Source organism: Echinops telfairi, unplaced genomic scaffold (genome assembly GCF_000313985.2).
Source record: "Echinops telfairi isolate 266 unplaced genomic scaffold, ASM31398v2 ScPeMD7_23;HRSCAF=83, whole genome shotgun sequence".
NCBI classification, from domain to species: domain Eukaryota; kingdom Metazoa; phylum Chordata; class Mammalia; order Afrosoricida; family Tenrecidae; genus Echinops; species Echinops telfairi.
The window spans coordinates 57199669-57217871 of record NW_022103920.1 but is presented as its reverse complement, the minus strand read 5'-3'; the positions used below and the strand labels follow the sequence as shown (position 1 = coordinate 57217871).

General features: G+C 43.8%; 1 protein-coding gene across 3 annotated transcripts in view; it reads right to left on the bottom strand.

The window, feature by feature from the left end:
• CDK14 (cyclin dependent kinase 14) overlaps positions 1-18203 on the bottom strand; it is a 658689-nt gene that overhangs the window by 133200 nt on the left and 507286 nt on the right. For all 3 annotated transcript variants that reach the window (XM_013004655.2, XM_045288804.1, XM_045288805.1), the window contains one exon: positions 9956-10004. In XM_013004655.2, the coding sequence (XP_012860109.1) occupies positions 9956-10004 (49 nt within the window). The remainder of the gene's footprint in view (positions 1-9955; positions 10005-18203) is intronic.

The following is an 18203-nucleotide window of genomic DNA, read 5'->3' as shown; positions in this document are numbered from 1 at the left end:
GGGGAGAGAAAGAACACAAGAAGGGGAGAGGAATAGAGACGCTTGCAACAGGCAGTGTCCCTCAGGAGGGAACAGCGTGGCTTCTGGAGGGGAGGAGGGAGAGGGGGAGAAGGGGATGCCTACTTGATATTCTTTGATACTCCCTGCTCTCTCCCCCCTGCAGATTTGTTATTTTCATGGGGAACTCCAGTGCCATTATCACCATCTTCTCAGAGTGTTTACAAATGTAAGGTGGGAGTGAGCCGTGGTGACCGTGGTGACGGCAGCACAACATGGCCAATGTCAACAAGGCCACCGAATTGTATGCACAGAAGTGGATGAAACAGCAAGCTTCGGGCCATACGTTTTAGCACAGCCTATCTTCGAACGGAAGGGTGATCAGGACAAGGAAGCTCTCTGGACACCTGAGTGTCGATGCACAAGGGCTCTTTAGCTTGGCGTTTCCAGAGCCCTGGGCACCTACAGCTGTGTAACCCTGGGGGAGGCTTACAGAAACTACCAAGGAGGTTTCACATGGTGGTCAAACAGCGGACATCAAATTAGCCACATTTTGGATGTTCAGTAACCACAAGGGGCCCATGGTGAACATACTAGGCAGTGAAAATGTGGCCCAAACAGTACTAATCTAGAGGGGCTGCAGAAAGGCCAGGCCAAACTTTCAGTTTACTCAGAGACCACCAGCTTTCCTGAACACAGTTCTTTTTGTGTCCACGTTTGGGGTGGAAAGACGGACTGTGCCCATGTGAACCAGGCAATGTGGACCCAACACAGTCTGAGACCTATGATTGTGACCTGATGGGCCAGACCCCAAGAAACCCTGGCTCGAGTCGGGTTTGCCCCCAGTGCCCTGCCTCACCCCATGGCTCCTCACCCACCAGTGGTAGACAGAATGGTCTCCAAAGATACCCAAATCCTACTTCCTGAAGCCTGGGAATCTGCTACTGTCCGTAGCGAAAGGACATTCACAGATGTAACTAAGTTTGCCGACCTCGCAAGAGGAAGAGTGACCTGGGTTACCCAGCTGTCCCCAACTATCAGCGTGTGCAATTAAAAGCGGAGCATTTTCTCAGCCTCTCACCTGGAGGCAGACTAGGAAGGCAGGGAGCTGTGGCGCTCCTGACACCCTCTCTGCTGCTGCTCACTTGAAGGAGCAAAGGGAAGGTTGAGGAGGAACGCAGGCAGCCTTGGGGAGCTGGGGCATGTCCTGGTGGATCTGGGCACAGACCCTGGCCTCTCTTATAACCACCAGAATTGAATTCTGCCAACAACCCGAATGAGCCCGGCAGTGGATTTCTCCCAGAGCTTCCTGGTAAGAGCCCAGCCCTACAGAGACTTTCCTCATTTTGATTGCGTGAAACCTGAGGCCGAGAAACCAGCAGAGTCCATGCACCCTTCTGACCTGTGGAACCAGGAGATCAGTGATTCATGCTGCTTTAAGCAGCGATGTCTGTATTGATTTGTTACAGCAGCAACAGAGAACGAACGAACATGCCACTTTGTATGTTGGAGAAGCAGAAGGACGTGGGTTCACCCTCCCAGAATGTGTTTTGGGGAAGAGTTTCAAGAACGCCCACCGGCCTGATCCTCCTGTCGTGGAGACCAGCAGCCCAGCTGCTTGTGGGAGCTCCGTGCCACTTCAGAAGTGTGGCTGGGTTTTAGTTCCTAACGAGAAGGATGGCAGAAGGAAGGCATTAACTGCCCACAAGCGTGTCCTCTTGGATGAGGACTCCAAAACATAATATGACAGGATGGCAAGCACTGGTTGATGCCAACTCTCAAGCCTGGCATGTGACTGCCAATTAGTCAGAGAGGAGATGGGTATTTTTCTGTCTATCAGAAGGGGACCTCTTGCCCAACAGATAGCCAGTGGCCTAGGGCCTGCCCAGCGCCATCACGGGGGATTACTGATGACAGGAAATCCTTTGCTACAGAAAGAAACACATGGACAAGATTCTGGCCATGACATGAAAAGACAGGATCACCTCCTGGGGCAGTGCGAATGGTGCGAAGGAGGTGACAAGTCTAAGGTGACCAGATTTTAACATCGGTAAAGTGGGACAAAAGCGGGACCCCATTGATAAAACTCATATCCCGGCAAAATAGCCACATGGCAGCCAAAAAACCCTAGCTTGTCATGCATTCTTTCCAAAAATCGGGACTTTTTAAAAATGCTGCAGGACGCGGGAAAAATTGTTAAAAATCAGGACAGTCTGCCAAAAGCGGGACGTCTGGTCACCTTAGACAAGTCTGACCAGCTGGGCCCGAGTGAGTGGCTGGTAGGCCGGCCAGCTCTGTCCTCTAGCCCAGTGGTTCTCAACCATCCCTTTAACACAGGTCCTCATGTGGTGACGCCCCAACCATAACATTATTTTCATTGCTACTTCATAACTCATTTTGCTACTGTGATGAATCGGGCGACCCCTGTGAAAGGGTTGTCCGGCCCCCAAAGGGGTCGCTACCCTCGGGTTGAGAGCCACTGACTTAGATGGTCACAAAGCCAGCCTCTGGAGGAACCGGCACACTGCACAGCAGCCGAGAGGCCGAGTCCATGACGTGTGGACTTTTCCCCGACAGAGGGGAGAGCACAGATCCAGCGTCCCAGCTCTCCTCCTGCCAACATCCTGACTTGAGCATGACCTCAGCTACCTGAGACCTCTCCCTACCCAAGGCTGCTGCTGTGGTTAGATGCCTGGAAGTGGTTCCGATTCATGGGAGCCCTCTGGGTAACAGTGCACAACACTCCTTGTGCCTGCACGACCCTCACAATCACATCCTCAAAACGCTGTCATGGGAACAAAATGAAATCGTATATTGACAAACCCACAAGTACGCCAGGGCTCTGACATTAATAGCCTGGGGCGCTGGCGATTCCATGGCAGAATGCTCAACTTCCACGCAGGAGACCTGGCTGCAGTGTTCGGCCACTTGTCCATCAGAACTGGCTTGAGTAATGTTAGCTGCTAACCAGGTTTCAGGAGAGCTTCCAAATCAAGATGACTAGGAAGAAAAGCCTGGCTGTCTACATCCAACAAAACAAGCCGCCAAGGAGAACCCTGTGGATCACAGTGGTCAGGACCACAGCAGATAATGGGGATGGTGCAGGCCCAGGCAGCGAAAATTTCATTCTATTGTGCATGGCAGAGCCAGGAGCCAGGAGCTGCCCGCATGGTAGCTAACAACCACCACAGCAACCAAGGACCAACTGTTCTTTCTTAATATGCTGTGGGGCAGATTCTGAGTTAAACTTTTCAATACTAGTAATACTTTGAACTCAGAGGATCTATTTGTAAACATTTAAATCTATAAAATAGAGATAACTTCTGCCCCAACCACCTGAAAGCCTACTGTAAGATGCTACCATATCCCATATCTTGGAAGGCATATTCTATTCTGCACTGGAAGAGGCTGTATAGATGATAATTTCCCACAGCGCCCCCTCCCACAGCTGCTGGTTGTCAGTTATGGAGCACGGAGTGCACGTCAGGCTGCTGCTGAGGCACGTTTCATTTCGCCACAGTGATGTAATCGTTAGTGATGATCAGAACTTGTCGTTTGCGTTAGTTGGGTGCCGGGGGGTGGGGGTGGGGTGGGGGGTGGGGTGGGGCTCCCATCCATAGAGACCCAATGGGTGACAGAAGAAAACACTGCCCGGTCCTGCACCATCCTCACAATTGTTCCTATGCCTGAACCCATTGTTGCAGCCGCTGTGAAAATCCATTTCAAGGAGGGTCTTCCTCTTGCTTAGGATCAGTCCTTACAAAATGCCACCTTGCCGTGGGGTAGCTTTCCCCTGGTCCTCCTGAGAGCTGTCCGACTGGTGTCTCTGGGTAAACCTTTATTCTTTGAGACTATATAGGGTTCTGTTCTATAGGGCCGTCATGAGTCAGAACTGATTCTATGGCTATGAATTACTAGTTTCCCTTTCTAATAATTCTGTATGTGATTTCCAATACCTGTTCAATGGCAGGGGTCTTGGTAGGCGTGGAGGCTGATAAACATCACATTCACATGTTGCTTTGCAGGGATGGAACTAATGATTCTTATAAGAAGAGATATTCCCAGAAATCGCTGTGAACCTCCACCGTTCAAGAAGGCAGCTGAGCTTCTCGAGCCTCTGAACAATGCCGTGTGTGGCTGTCCAAGGTCAGGACAGGGACCTGCTTGCATTCACGCCTGTGTGGGGAAACCCACATGCTCTAGGGTATAGAACGGGCGAGGAACCCAGATCCCGGGCCTCTAACAGGGCACTCATTCAGAGTCCACGCTGTGAGCCAGTCTTCGGATTCAGAGTGGAGTCCCAAAGTCTCAGCATTGGCGTGCGTCTGTCACGCCCTGCCCTACTCAGCAAACCCATCTCCAGAATTGGTGATTTAAATAATAATAATAATAATAATAATAAAATAAATCATTTTTGTGGCTATTGTGAGAGAAAAAAATCTCAAGGTACTCGGTGAAGTAAAACTGTGAGTTTGAACTAAATAGAAATAAAATCAAAAGGATCAACAATGGGAAACTCACCATGGTAAAACAAGTAAAAGAAAAAGGATGTAAACTGGCTCGACTCAACTGCTCCCCCTAGTGTCTACACATGTCCTACACCCCTCTCCGATTAAACGACCAGCAGAGAAGAACATTTCAGATCAACTGAGAGCAATAAGGCAGAGTGGAAAACAAGACCTTTGGTCTTCTTGAAAAGGAATTGATTTAAATATTAATGAAATGTATTAGATACGGGAACAATGGAAGTACAAGAAATCCCTACCAATATAAATCTACAGAGTGAAATTGATGCTATCTCTGTGTCAATACTATTTTAACCCATCATGTCTGGGGCACATGTTACTGTTTAGTCCAGTCATCTTTAAAGTATGTTTGGAAGTTAAAAATGGAATCAGATAAAATATCTCAAGGAAAGGTCAAGCGCACAACGTTAAGACATATTTCTGAACTCCTGAACTAGGGCTCGTGATGCTGTGAGTATATTCAAATATGCGCAGGCAAAGGTTTTTCTCCTCTGTATTATTATTATTGCCTTGTTGTAGCAACAGCTTCCTAAACATGTCTCTGTATTTATTATCCATCTTGAAGTAGGAATCGCCTGTAAGTCCTCAGGAGAGATCCAATTGTATTTGATGAACCGGGAGCTGGAGGGTGTGGGTGGAGCAGGCGGGACAAGGTTACTTCCTAGAAAGACCTCGTCGATTCTGTGGGTAGGCTTTGCTTCCTCGGCTCGACTGGACCTGCGTTCTCCAGGTCTGTCTTCCACCACTTTGGTGGCTTAGCCTCAGTTCTCTTTCTGCCACTTTCAAGCCTCCAAAACTGTTCAACTGTTACGAAGTTCCAAAACAAGCAAATGTGTTCCTGGAACCTTATCCTTAGCTCTGTTTGCAGAGAACATACTAAGGCTTCTTCTCCAGCCAAAATAATAAAAGATCATTTAAGTGGCTGACATTCCTGGTTCATTGCGCATACGTGCCAATGTCAGTCAACTATAAATAGAGAGATCTAGAACACAGCTAAGGAGGGTCTTTGAGACTCCAAGCAAACAAGATGAAATTTTTGAAAGCAGTCAGAAAACAGCACATGTTGTTATAAAATTAGGATTTGTCTCCCCTTTTATCCCAACCCCTCTTTAGCACAAAGAGTCCATAAGATCATGCACTTCTACTATTAGGGAATAAAAGGACTTTCTTTTCTTTATTAATATTCTGAATATTAGTATTAATATAATACAATTTAAAATCTTATTATTAAGATACCTTCTTCCTATTATCCTTTTGTGTTTGTCCATCTCCTGGATCTTTTAATATTTCTTCCCATAACTTTGCTTCCCTAGAACACTAAATCAACTTTCAAAGGCTAAAATTATGCCCATGGTTACTTACATAAACGAAGTCAGCTGGGAACTGCGTGGGCGTTACCTGAGGCAGACCTGGCGCTGAAATAAATTGGGTCACTTGTTGGAGCCAGGCAAAGAGCTTGAAGAATCCCTTTCTCAGGGAACCCTGATTCTCTAAAGTTGGTTAACAAGTCCACTGGCTTTACTAAGTGGGTTAATGGAGATTTTTTAAAAACATTGTTACTCACTCTTGATGAACCACTTGCGTTTTTATTTGAAGCACTGCACTCATCTTGTATTAACCCATCTAAATTGAATTCCAGTATGTGCTTGTAAATCCATTCACCTTACTTTGAACCTGTTAACACTGTACAAAAGAGGTTACCAATCGTTTTAACTTAGTAACTGCTGCAGAAGCACAAATTAGCTAGCAGTAACTGGGAGAGCTAGCAGATGTTTACTGGTACTTGGACACAATTATTCCAGATCTACATCCCAGTCCTCAGTGTGTGAGATGTTAGAATGTCAATGGTGTAGCAAGGTCGCAGGTCCATTTGGAGGAATAATCAATAATACAATTAATGTCTCTAGTTTCAATCTGCTCTAAATTATACTGCATTCCAATTGGCTAGAGCCGGTGGACAAGGCTTTCAGGATTCAGTACTTAAGACTGGACCAACAGGAAGTAATATCTTTATATTTTAGAGGTAATTTTATTACTCTTTTCTAAAATAAACCCTACGAGCAACACAAATAAGACTTAACAGATAACTTGTTGTAAACAACTCATTTTTATACATTTAAAATCTCTTCAAGCCCAGCTTTCAATATTTTCCCTAAAATGTTAAAAAATATAATCTAAGAGTGGAACCTGGCAGTGAAGATTAGAAAACAAAACCCAAAATGATAGCTACAAACCTGTCAACTGATTCTAAAAATCCCACTAAAATGTAATAATTCTAATTATTTGCATTATTTTTTGTAGAAAAAGTATAAATGCTATGTTCATGGAAAGTACAAACCAAAAATATTCTGAAGTAGTATCTTAAATAGTTTCTTTTAAGATGATATTCTTTCTTTATTGAAAATTTTATTTCAGAGAATTCTACTCAAAATTAAAATCTCACTGATATAAAGGGGCTTCAAATATTAGTAAATAAACATTCAATTTTGAAGACAATATGAATTCTCTGGAATATGATTTTCACAAAATAAGAACATCATCTTAAAGAAACCTTTTTAAAATACGGTGAGACTATTCTATAGCCCTTCCATGGACTTAGCACTTATATAAATTTTTTGGCAAAAAAAAAATATATATATCAAGTAATTAAAGAAGTGCTCTATTTTATGTAAGATGTTCTAAATCAATTGACAGACTTGTTACATTTTTATGTAAGATTTTTTTAAATGCAGATGGGACAATCAGCTGGCTGAAAGCAAAGAAGACCTGAATCACTTACTGGTTGAAGATCGAAGACTGTAGTTTCCAGTACGGATTATAATTCAATGTCAAGGTAACCAAAATCCTCACAACTGAACCATTAGATAACACAATGGTCAATGGCGAAAACACTGAAATTAGGATTTCTTTGTACTTGTCTCCACAATTCATACTCAGGTGAGCAGCAGTGAAGAAATGAAATGTCATACTGCTTTGGGCAAATCTCTTGCAGAAGCCTCTGCAAGGATGGCAGTTTCAGGACTGAGGTGCTCCTGACCCACATCACGGTCTCTTCAATCGCACCATATGTATGTTCGCGAGAACTGGACGGTCAGTGGGGATGTCTGGAGCGGAAGGGATGTGTCTGCACGGTGGGCTGGGGCCGAATAATGACAACACCAGAAGCGCAGACCAGACAGAACAGCCAAAATGCTCCTTAGACACGAGGATGGTGAGCCTTCAACTCATGTGCTCAAGAGAGACCAGTCTCTGGAAAAGAGCATTACTGTATGCTTGGTAAAGCGGAGGGGGAGCAGCACGAGGAAGACTCTCAGTGTGATGGCCTGACACCGCAGCTTCAACAACGGGCTCAAACATAACAACAACTGTAAGGATGGTGCCGGACTGGGGGGCGTTTTGTTCTTTTGTACATATGGTTGACAACAACTTGATAACATGGAACATCCGGTGCCTTGGAAGAAAGGCCTGGCAATCCACTTCTACAAAAACCAGCCACTGGAACTTCTGTGGAGCAGAGATCTACTAGGGCATGCGCAGGGTCACTGTGATTCAGCCAACTTCATGGCAACGGGAGGTGGTGATTAAGCTCAGAGATGAACAGAAGTGAAATTCACAAAGTTTCAAAATTACTCTAACGTGGCAACAGCAGAGAATCACAGTTCCCAATTTTGTTTTCTGTTGGACAAAGGGACGCTATGAATTGGAACTGACTTGACGGCTTCTAATAACGACAACCACCAAAATGCTACGAGGAGTAGAGATTTGCCAGATTTTTCTGTTACTTCAAAGAGTCAGTCATTCAACTGGTTTGTAGAAGATATTTGGTAAGTGGCTACCTGGTTGGGCCAACGTGTTTGAACAACTATGAAAGAAGAATGAGCTTGACCACGTGATTAATGTAGAAAACACAACACTGTCCATCTTGAGTGGTTAAAATAGCTATAGCATCCGTCCAAATGCTTTCAGTAGAAGGCATGCCTCCCAGGCCAGGCTTCCAGGCCTGTAAAGGAATTTGGTGCCAGCTGCGTGACCCGATGGTTACTGTGGATGTTGGGGGATTCTACGGGAGGAGCTGAATTAGCAAATGCTGCATCGTCTGTATTGTTCTAACCTTTAGACATTTTTGTGACAGAAACAAATAAAGTAGCCCATAAGAAAAAATAATTACACCAGTGTGTTTTTCTATGTATGAAGTTAATCGAAATGGATTACTAGAGGCAACAGTTAAACCACTACAGTATTGCATTCCATGAGTTTCTCAGTATAAGCTACGCATTGTACCAACTAGTAGCACTGGTTAAAGGCATTTACAATATGAGGCTTTTTCTCATTTTGTATTTCTATAACTGATGGTGTCTGAAAATTAAATCTATTGTAACCATAAAAACTGAGATTGTAACACTAAATTCCCATAAATATAATTTTGTTAGGATGAATTATAGTTTATTTAATCCAGGATGATCCAGGTACCTTATCGCTTACACAATACTTATCATGTGACACCAAACCAAAATAAAACCAGTTGACAGAGAGTCCAACCCCACTCACAGCTACTCAGGGGGCAGAGTCAAACTGTCCCATGGGGCTTCCAACACTGTAATCTTTATGGAACCGACTTTCACGGATCTGGCTCCCACAGAATGGCTTGTGGGTTTGAGGCACTGACCTTTTCGGTAGCAGCAGAGACCTTTAAACATTGGGCTAACCTTGGGACTCCTTAGAAGTGTGATCCAGCCAGAGACCAACAACTAAGTCAGATAGACTCATGTACCCCGCTTTCCAGCTGCCAACGAGTGACTGAATAGAAGAGCCTAAAATAACGTGAAGCCCAGCTCTCCAGCAATGCAAACACACTTCAGAACCAGTAACGAAAACAATTTCAACGAGCTGGAAACAGAAACTGAATGGATGAAGTAGCATTTACTTTCCAGTGAGACATGAACTTAGTTTTCTAATAAGTCTTGGGGAAGGGGGTTGGGGAGGAGGTGTGGAGGTAAACAGAAAACTTGAAATGCAATTTTATCTACATTGAAGGTTGTCATCAGCATTATTTAAACCAGAGAGCTACTCGATATATTGCATTTAACAAATGGCATTTTGCTGATACTAAACCTTTTCCTGGCTTACAAGAAATCTTACAGGAAGACTACGCAGGAAGAATGTTAGAAGATGCAACCCTGACATGATGCCACACCGCTCTAACACCAACAGCTCACATGGTCTTTGGTTCAGGCCTACAGGGTGCAGGTTCAGGTCGTATGGTCTGGCCTGCAGTGAAAGTTTCATAATTGTTTAATGACTCTATGAAGGAATGAATAACAAATACACACTTAGCAGCACCGTTGTACAAATTAAACATTGAGGAACCAATAAAAGCTAAAAAGAGAGAGCAGGGTAACATGCGTGAGGGCCGTCTACGCGGATATACGTACTTATTCCAGGCTTGTCTCAGGGTTTTAGAGCTGTACACGGTAAAGCGTTCTGAAATAAAGAACAATGATCATTAGCCTTCATTTCAAATGCATATAGCACAAGCATGTTTAAAAAAACACTCTCGCTTTTTAAAAAGATATAATTATGGTAGTCAGTGTAAGGTTTTTATAGGTTTTATAACCAGCTGTTTAGAGTGAAAACAGAAAAACGCAAACCCACATTTCAGGCCAGGAGACACTGCTTTCTTTTTCTTTCTTTATAGGATTGCTGTGAGTCAGGATCAATTCAACGGCAGTGGGTCTCTTGTTGTGTTTAGGTAAGACACAGGCATTCACCAATCAAACAGAAACTGTCCGTTATGCTACACGGTACCAAGTAAAGATCCGCCAGACTACAAGCACCCATTGTTCTGCAGTTAATAGTTAAAAGCACTCACCAACACGAATCATTTGGCTCAAAAGAATGTTTCATTTCGGAGTTGGTGCTCTACCAGACTGTCTTTATAGATGAAACATAGATCATCCGGGTGGGACAGAATGGACATGCAAACACATAGTTTAAGCTTGGGGATTGATTAAGGAAAGGAAAGGAAAAAATGGAAGGAACAGTTCTTTCTTTAGAAAATGTTGTGATCTAAAGTTTGGTATTCAAAAAAGCAAGCGGTAGTTTTAAAAGTAATTATAGCAAATGTTCTTGTAAATCAAACGTGATTTCTTTAACTTTGTACTCCCTACAAAGCAATTTTCATAGCTAGTTATAACTCTAGGAGGAACAAGAATCCCATGACAGGACACAATTAAAAGCCGTCTTGCATTTGTTACTGCTGTTGTTAGGCGCCTTCAGGTGCATCCTGACTCGGGGCGGACGGCCCCATGCCCCACAGCACAAACCTGCTGGTCCTGACCCCACTCCCAATTGTTGTCGGACTTGAACCCACTGTTGCAGCCACTCTGTCAACCGATGGAGCTGAGGTGCTTCCCCGTGTGCACCGACCCTCTACTTTCCCATGTACGATGTCCTTTTCCAGGGGCTGGTCCCCCCCGGATACCATGTTCCTACGGAAGGCTAAGAATTGCAGCACATTTGTTCACACAGAACCAGTAATTAGAGCAAGAGGTGGTCTTTTGAACAGACAAAGGGATACTGCGTGGTTTAAAACCATGAAAACTGTGTGTCAAGATTGTACACTTCTACCAAACTTATTCCATTTACACGCCGAGTAAACAATCAGAGAAGCTGGGCTATATGAAGAATGAGGCATTGGGATAAGAGGAAGACTCCTCTTGCAGATGCCATAACCTTGCTTGCTGAAAGTGAAGAGGGCTTAAAGCACTTAGTGATTAAGATCAAGGATGGATTAAGGCCATTATGGATTACACCTCAACACAAAGAAAACAAAACCCTCACAATTGGGCCAAGAAGCAACCTCACAATAAATGGAGAAAGTATTTAAGTTGTCGGGGATTTAATTTTATTAGGATCTAAAATCTAGATTTACAAGTAAGTTACTATTCTTAGTCATTAATGAGTGCTCATAAATATTGGTTCTAGGAATTGCCTCTATTTAGAGTTCGACAGTATATGTCAATAGAAAAAGAGAGAGAGAGAAATACCCTGTGTTGATTTTAGTTGGGCATAAAAGAGCCACAACTGGTAACGAAATATACCACATGGAAGTACAGAAGCCAGGGAAGAATAAAGTCTCATCCGCAGGCTGACTTTCCATCACTGTCCATAGAAAGTCTTGTCATTCTTCCAGCAAATGCTGTGAGGGCACTCACCTAGGTGCCGCATACAGTACTGGCCAATGGACACACCAAAGGAGCTAAGTCCTGGCTCCAGTCCAGGGGCACAGAAATACAAATACAGAATTTAAAATGCAAGTCAAAAAAGGTCTACAATGTGGGAACGTAATCTGTGGAGATCAGAGAAGTCAAGCCATTAACTGCACCTGTTTCTTGTCCAAGTGAAGACCGGATAAACGCACGAGCTTTTACAAGCGAGTCCCTGGAACTCAGGAACCTGACCTTTCCTAGCCAATGTCCTTTAGCACTTAACTGCCACGGTGCACACCTTCAAAGTCTTCCCCAACATTTTCGACAGTAGCATGCATCATGAAAAACTCGTTTGAAAACTCTACTCCTGTCATGAATGCAAGCAGTATTCCCTCAGAATGGTGACAGCACATGCGCCTGTGAGCGGCAGAAGCCAGTGCTGTTGAATCTATTCCGACGCAGGGCCTCGCATGTGCCACCGCAGACCTGCTCCACTGGGTTTTCTTGGCTGTCACAGTTAAGGGAGATGATCGCCAGACTTTTCCTCTGCAGACCTTCAAGGCTAGTAGCGGAACATACACCCTTTGCACCCAGAGACCTTCTTAAGACAAAAGGTGTTTAATTTAAACACTGCAAATCAGTACCAGGTGTATTTAAATAAAATAGATAAACCAACTGCTTTGGACTACTTTTATCAGAATAAAGAAAGCCAGCATTTGCATATGTATGCTCGACATCGTTCTCCTTCAGATGAGCTTACTCTGTCACTGAGGACTTCCACCCACCCAGCTTTCTCTTTCCAATTGCAGTCCAACTCCAAGTTTAGCATGCTGTATTGAATGTATTGGCTAACTCATTGCATAAGTGAGCAGCACAATTAATTTAAACCTGCAGGCTGATTTTCACCTTCTCCTCTTATTGCAGGGATGCTTCAGAGGATGATCACAAAACAGCAGGCGGCCAGGGACACAGCCTTACAGAGGAGAAAGCTCCTGCTCTGTGTTCTACTTGGGAGTGGGGCCGGCTGGGAGGACACACCGAAAGCGGGCAAGGTTTGCTCAAACGCCACACTCATTTGCTTCCATTTGTGAGGTTCCACAGAAACACTATCAGAGAACAATGCTACACATTGTAAAGTGTCCCAGCTTAAGAGAGTCACACCTGGGATGGCTTGAGGCACTGCAGAAAATATTATAACCTACATGAAGATAAAACTGAAAATGGAGTTTACTCATTAGTTTCCAGATATGTACTGTGTGTATTCCAGGAAACTCATTTTCATTTTAAACCTCTTCTCTCTCTTTTCAGTGATGTCTTTATAGTTTATGAAATACGGCCATGATGTGCAGTTCACTAACAGGAGAACATGAGTAGTCCTGGGGGTGTAGTGGTTATGTGTTGGGTTGCTATGCACAAGGCCAGCAGTTCAAAACCACCAGCCAGTCCTGCGGAGAAAGGTGGGGCTTTCTACTCCCGTAAAGAACTGCAGTCGCTGAAACCCACCAGGGAAAGGACGACCCTGTCCTATAGGGTGGTTATGAGTCTATTGACTTGATGGCAGTGAGTTTTGAATTAATAAGAGAACTTATGAGTTAAAAAACACGAAATCAACCAACTAATCCCCAATCCCAAACACATTTCCAAGACTGCAAGGGTTAAACAAGGATTTGTAAACCAACCCTGCGTTTTCTGTATTTGAGGAATTGGGAGTTGGAAGAAGTACAGCCAGAATGCCCCTAGAGGGGAGACTTCAGCTGATGTGTTTTGAACATGCTTTCAAGAGCATCCGGTCCCTAAAAAAGGACATCATGCCTGGCAAAGTAGCTGGACAGTGAAACACAGACAGGCCTTGACCACAATGACCCACTGGCTGCCTTGACGGGCACCAAGGTAAGAGCCACTGTGAGCACGGCGCAGTGTGTCCTTCGTTGTGCATTCGGTTACCAGGAGTCTGCAGAGACTCGATGGCCTCGAAGAACAACAGAGAAGAGATCGTAAAACGTCTCGCCCTTCAGTCTGCCTTTCACAAACTTACTTAATATTATCACACCATGCAACAAGTGTGAGTTACAAGTCAGCATGAAAACGAGTATGTTCATATTGACATATAGATGTCCTTTATAAATAGCTCCTCTAAACCATATATCCAACTATGCACCATTTAAATCCTTTTTTTGGTCTAAAAATAATAATTAGCATATATTTTTATAATGAATTGGGAATTATTATATATCATATCATTCCATAGTTCAATCACGTCAACCAGAATAGTACAATTGCTACCACAGTTTCCAAACATTCTTTTTCCTCCTGGACTCCTTAACATCGTCTCCCTTTTATGAACCCCACCCTTGACCCCCAACTGTACTTTAACAGGGCTAGTAAGAAAGTAGTAAAACTGTCATAAAAAAACTGGGGCCATCTAATGGAGGTCACTTATAGTGTCCCTCAAAGACTGATAATGCTGCCACTACAGTGGAACAGAGATAAATATATATGTCTATCTCAGATAGATTTTGAGCTCTTACTCAACCATAAGCCCTAACCTAGGAACAATACGTTCTTAGGATCCAGCTCCCTGTCCAAACTTCCCCTCGAGAGAGAATCACTAATGATAAGGGTGTTAAAAGCAAAGAAAGCAGATAGTGCCTGGCTACTAGAAAACAACAGCATCTGGGGTCTTGAAACCTTGTTATAAAACAAGCAGCTATCTAAGTGATGTATTAGCTAAGCCCACGCAGAAGAAACAAATCAGCCTGTGTGATCCATAGATTATAAATAACAAAATCCAATATCATAGGAGGGAAATGTATTAGAGCTTACATTCTGAGCACCTGGTATGAATGACAGTGAACGCCCAAAACCCCATGGAGAATAAGTGTCCAGTAAAACCCCTCAGACCATCGACCAGGGATGTGAAAAGTCTGCTTACAGGTAGAGAATATAAAAAGTGAATGAACACAGATATAGTTCAGTTAAAAATTAACATAATAACATTTAATTTCCTCTTAGATCCATTCTTAATTTTTTTCTATTTTAAATGATTTTCTGTTTTCTTTTGCATGGAAAAAAAGGAACCAATGTCTTTAAACAAGTTGTACAGAAACTGTTAAATGAAAACCTAAACAAGTTATACAGAAATTGTTAAATGAAAACCCAATACACTATCTGTGTGTACGTTCATTGAAAACACAATACCATTTGTTTGAAAAAAGGAAGCTGGGCTGTGCTAAAGCTTGCCCTGTCACCTGATGGAGGGATGGAGTCCAATGCCTTCCTCACAATCGACTCCAGTGCAGAAACAAGGCTCAAGTCCCTGCCAAGGTTCAGTAGTTAACATTCGTAAATCACTCGGGTTGCAGTTCAAGCCACCATCCTTATTATTTGTTCATTTAATAAGTAATTTCCTCAAACCTTTTTGGAGGCCGACTGTTTGCCATGTACTATTCGAGCCAGAGGGGCCCTGGTGGCATAGTGGGCTACCTATTAAGTGGCTAATCGAAAATATCAGCCATTCAAACCCACCAGCCACTCCAAAGGATAAAGAAGAAGATGTCCACGCCGGTAAACATTTAAGTCTCAGAAACGCAAAGGATCAGTTCCACTTGCCCTATAGGGTTGCGATAGGTCAGAAATGACTTGGTTGCAGTCAATGCGGCTTAATTCTAAGCACAAATGGAGCCCTGCCGATGCACAAAGCTACTAACTGAGAAGTCAGCCTTTTGAACCCACAAACCCTTCCACAGGAGAGGCCTGCTTCTGGTAAAACTCAGCCTTGAAACCTGATGGAGTAGGTCTCTGTCCTATCGGGTTTCTATTAAGTTGGAATTGACTTGACGGCAGCGGATTTTTGGTGTTGTAAGCACAAGGAGCTCTAGTGGCACGACTCGTTAAGCACGTGCCTACTTTCTGAAAGATTAGTGGTTCAAGTAGCTCCACAGAACAAAGACCTGATGATCTCCTTCTGTGCAGACTACAGCCAAGAGAAGGCTATGGGGCAGTAATAAGCCCTGAGTAGAAAATAATTCAATGGTATATAAGGTAACCACAGTCTAGGCACCGGGCATGTGGGAGTGAGCATACATACTTCAATGAGCTCATACGTGGTCTACAAGAAGTCATGCAAAGTAAGGGACCTCACTGGGAAAACTGTTCCCAAGTATCTTTGTGCAAACTTTACTTTCTCGTGTTTATTAGGATAGCACATGTCAGTTCACAATTTGATGCAAAAAGTTAAATTTCTTAAAATGTTAACTTTAAACAATGTTAATCTTATTTGTGAGAAACTGAAGCAAAGCAGAATTTATGTATGGTCCAAAAAAGCAAACCAAACTCACTGCCCTTGTGCAGATTCCGACTCATAGCAACCCTCTAAGTTGGTTGTAAAATTGCCCCAGTGGGTTTTAAAGCTGTAACTCTTTACAGGAGTAGAAAGCTTTGTCATATATGTATAAGAGAGTTTACGAATATAGAGGGCCAGGGGATTTGAATTTTAGATACCACTACTCTAAAGAAGCACAGTGGACCTAAGGGGCATTTTAGATATAGGGCGCACATTGTAAGCTGCAAGTCATAACTTTAAAACATCTGGTGTCCCCAACGTATTTAATGACTAGATTCAACACTAGTGAGCAGCTGCAGTGTAACAGACCAACGCTGAACAGCACTGCATTGCCTTGTTCCTGTCTCCAGAGGAGTGACCTCAAAATGCTAAGCAGCTATTTCAAGGCTGAAGATGAGACCTGACAGCATCCCAAACTGCCTCCACTGCAGCAGAGCCTCCTTCAATTGCTCATGGGATGCTTCTAAAATGAGTCATCTAAGAGCAACTTCTAGAAACATCTGTTCTGCCATCTTCATTCGGTACTCTGACTTGTGATAGTATGTGGTTTTCCTAACATGAATACAGATTTGGGCTTGTGAGTGAATATTTCTTCATGGATACTTTATGTTATCCATATTAGGGGTCTAAGATTCAGGATCATCAAACAACTCTTTTTCCATAGATATCTTTCTTTGTTAAGTGTAATCACTTAAGTATTTATTAAAGTCTAAAGGGTATGATTTGCAACTAAAGAACAGATTTTTATAGCACCCATAAGTAAGGGTAGAAGAAAACTTTTGTGTCTCATTCTCTGTGTATCATCAACCTGTGCTCTACCCTCACCCACCCGCCAAACTCACTGAAGGAGTGTGGGAAGTAGGTGGGGATCAGGTAGTGTAAGTACCCACCCTGTTTTACAAAGGAGTACACAAAGGTGGGTTATCTGAAGACACAATGCTGTGACTGATCCAGAACTACTCTTCTGGTTTACTGTTGTCCTAGAGCTGGGACATCCAAGTTTCCTATACAGCATATGGCAGCCAACTAAAAAGAAGTGGGGGAAAGGGGAAAAAAAAAAGAAATGAGTAGCAAGGGGGGGGTAGGGCACTAACCCACCCAAGGGGAGGTTATTGTTTATATCTCCACAGGGAAAGAGGGACCAGACTTCAACCCAGTGCTCCAAGATGTGAATGCAACAGACCGGCAAAGAGTAGGGAACCAGTAGAGAAGTCTGAGGGGTCGGCCCCAATCCCAACTATAAGGACACCTGCCCCTCCCCACAGAAGAAGTTATTTCAGAGAACTCCCTGCAGCTCAGGGAGAGGGACATGTCTGATCAGAGCACACGGGAGCAAATGAAGGGGGAGGAAGAGAGTAGAGCACATCCTGGCCCACCAAGTCTTGAGGACAATATCCCCACTCAGAGCAGCCAATCCACAGAGAGAACTATATGGCTGGCCCCACTGTGAGACAGGATATCCCTCACTGACCCATAGCCCTACAGGGGACAACACTGGAGACACAGTGTGGGAATTCCACCCAATCTGATCCCACCACACCAAGGCAAAACACTAAGGGCGTGCAACAGAACAGCAAGGGGAACAGAGCAAAGAAGTCCCCAGGGAATACCAAAAATAGACTTTGGGGCCAGGACTTGGCGCCCCATCAGACTCGACCAGAAAACACTCTTAAAGGACAACAAACCATCCTTGAGCTAACTACAGGTTTTTCTTTTTCGTTGTTGCTGTTGATTTTTTGTCATTGGCTTTTTGTTTTCTTTTGTTGCTTTGTTTTGCTGTCTTGTTTTTGTGTGTGTTATTATCTCCACAGGTCTGTCTAATTAAGATACGCTGGATGAATAATCTGGAGGAGAAAACAACAGGACCCATGGTTCTGGGGGGACATGGGAGAGGGGGAGGTGGGGGGAAAGGAAGTGGTGTCAACAAACCCAGGGACAAGGGAACAAGTGATCCAAATTGGTGGTGAGGAGGATGTAGGAGGCCTGGTAGGGCGTGATCAAGGGTAATGTAACCGAAAGGAATTACTGAAACCCAAATGAAGGCTGAGTATGATAGTGGGACAAGAAGAAAGTAAAAGGAAATAGAGGAAAAACTGGGAGGCAAAGGGCATTTATAGAGGTCTAAATAAA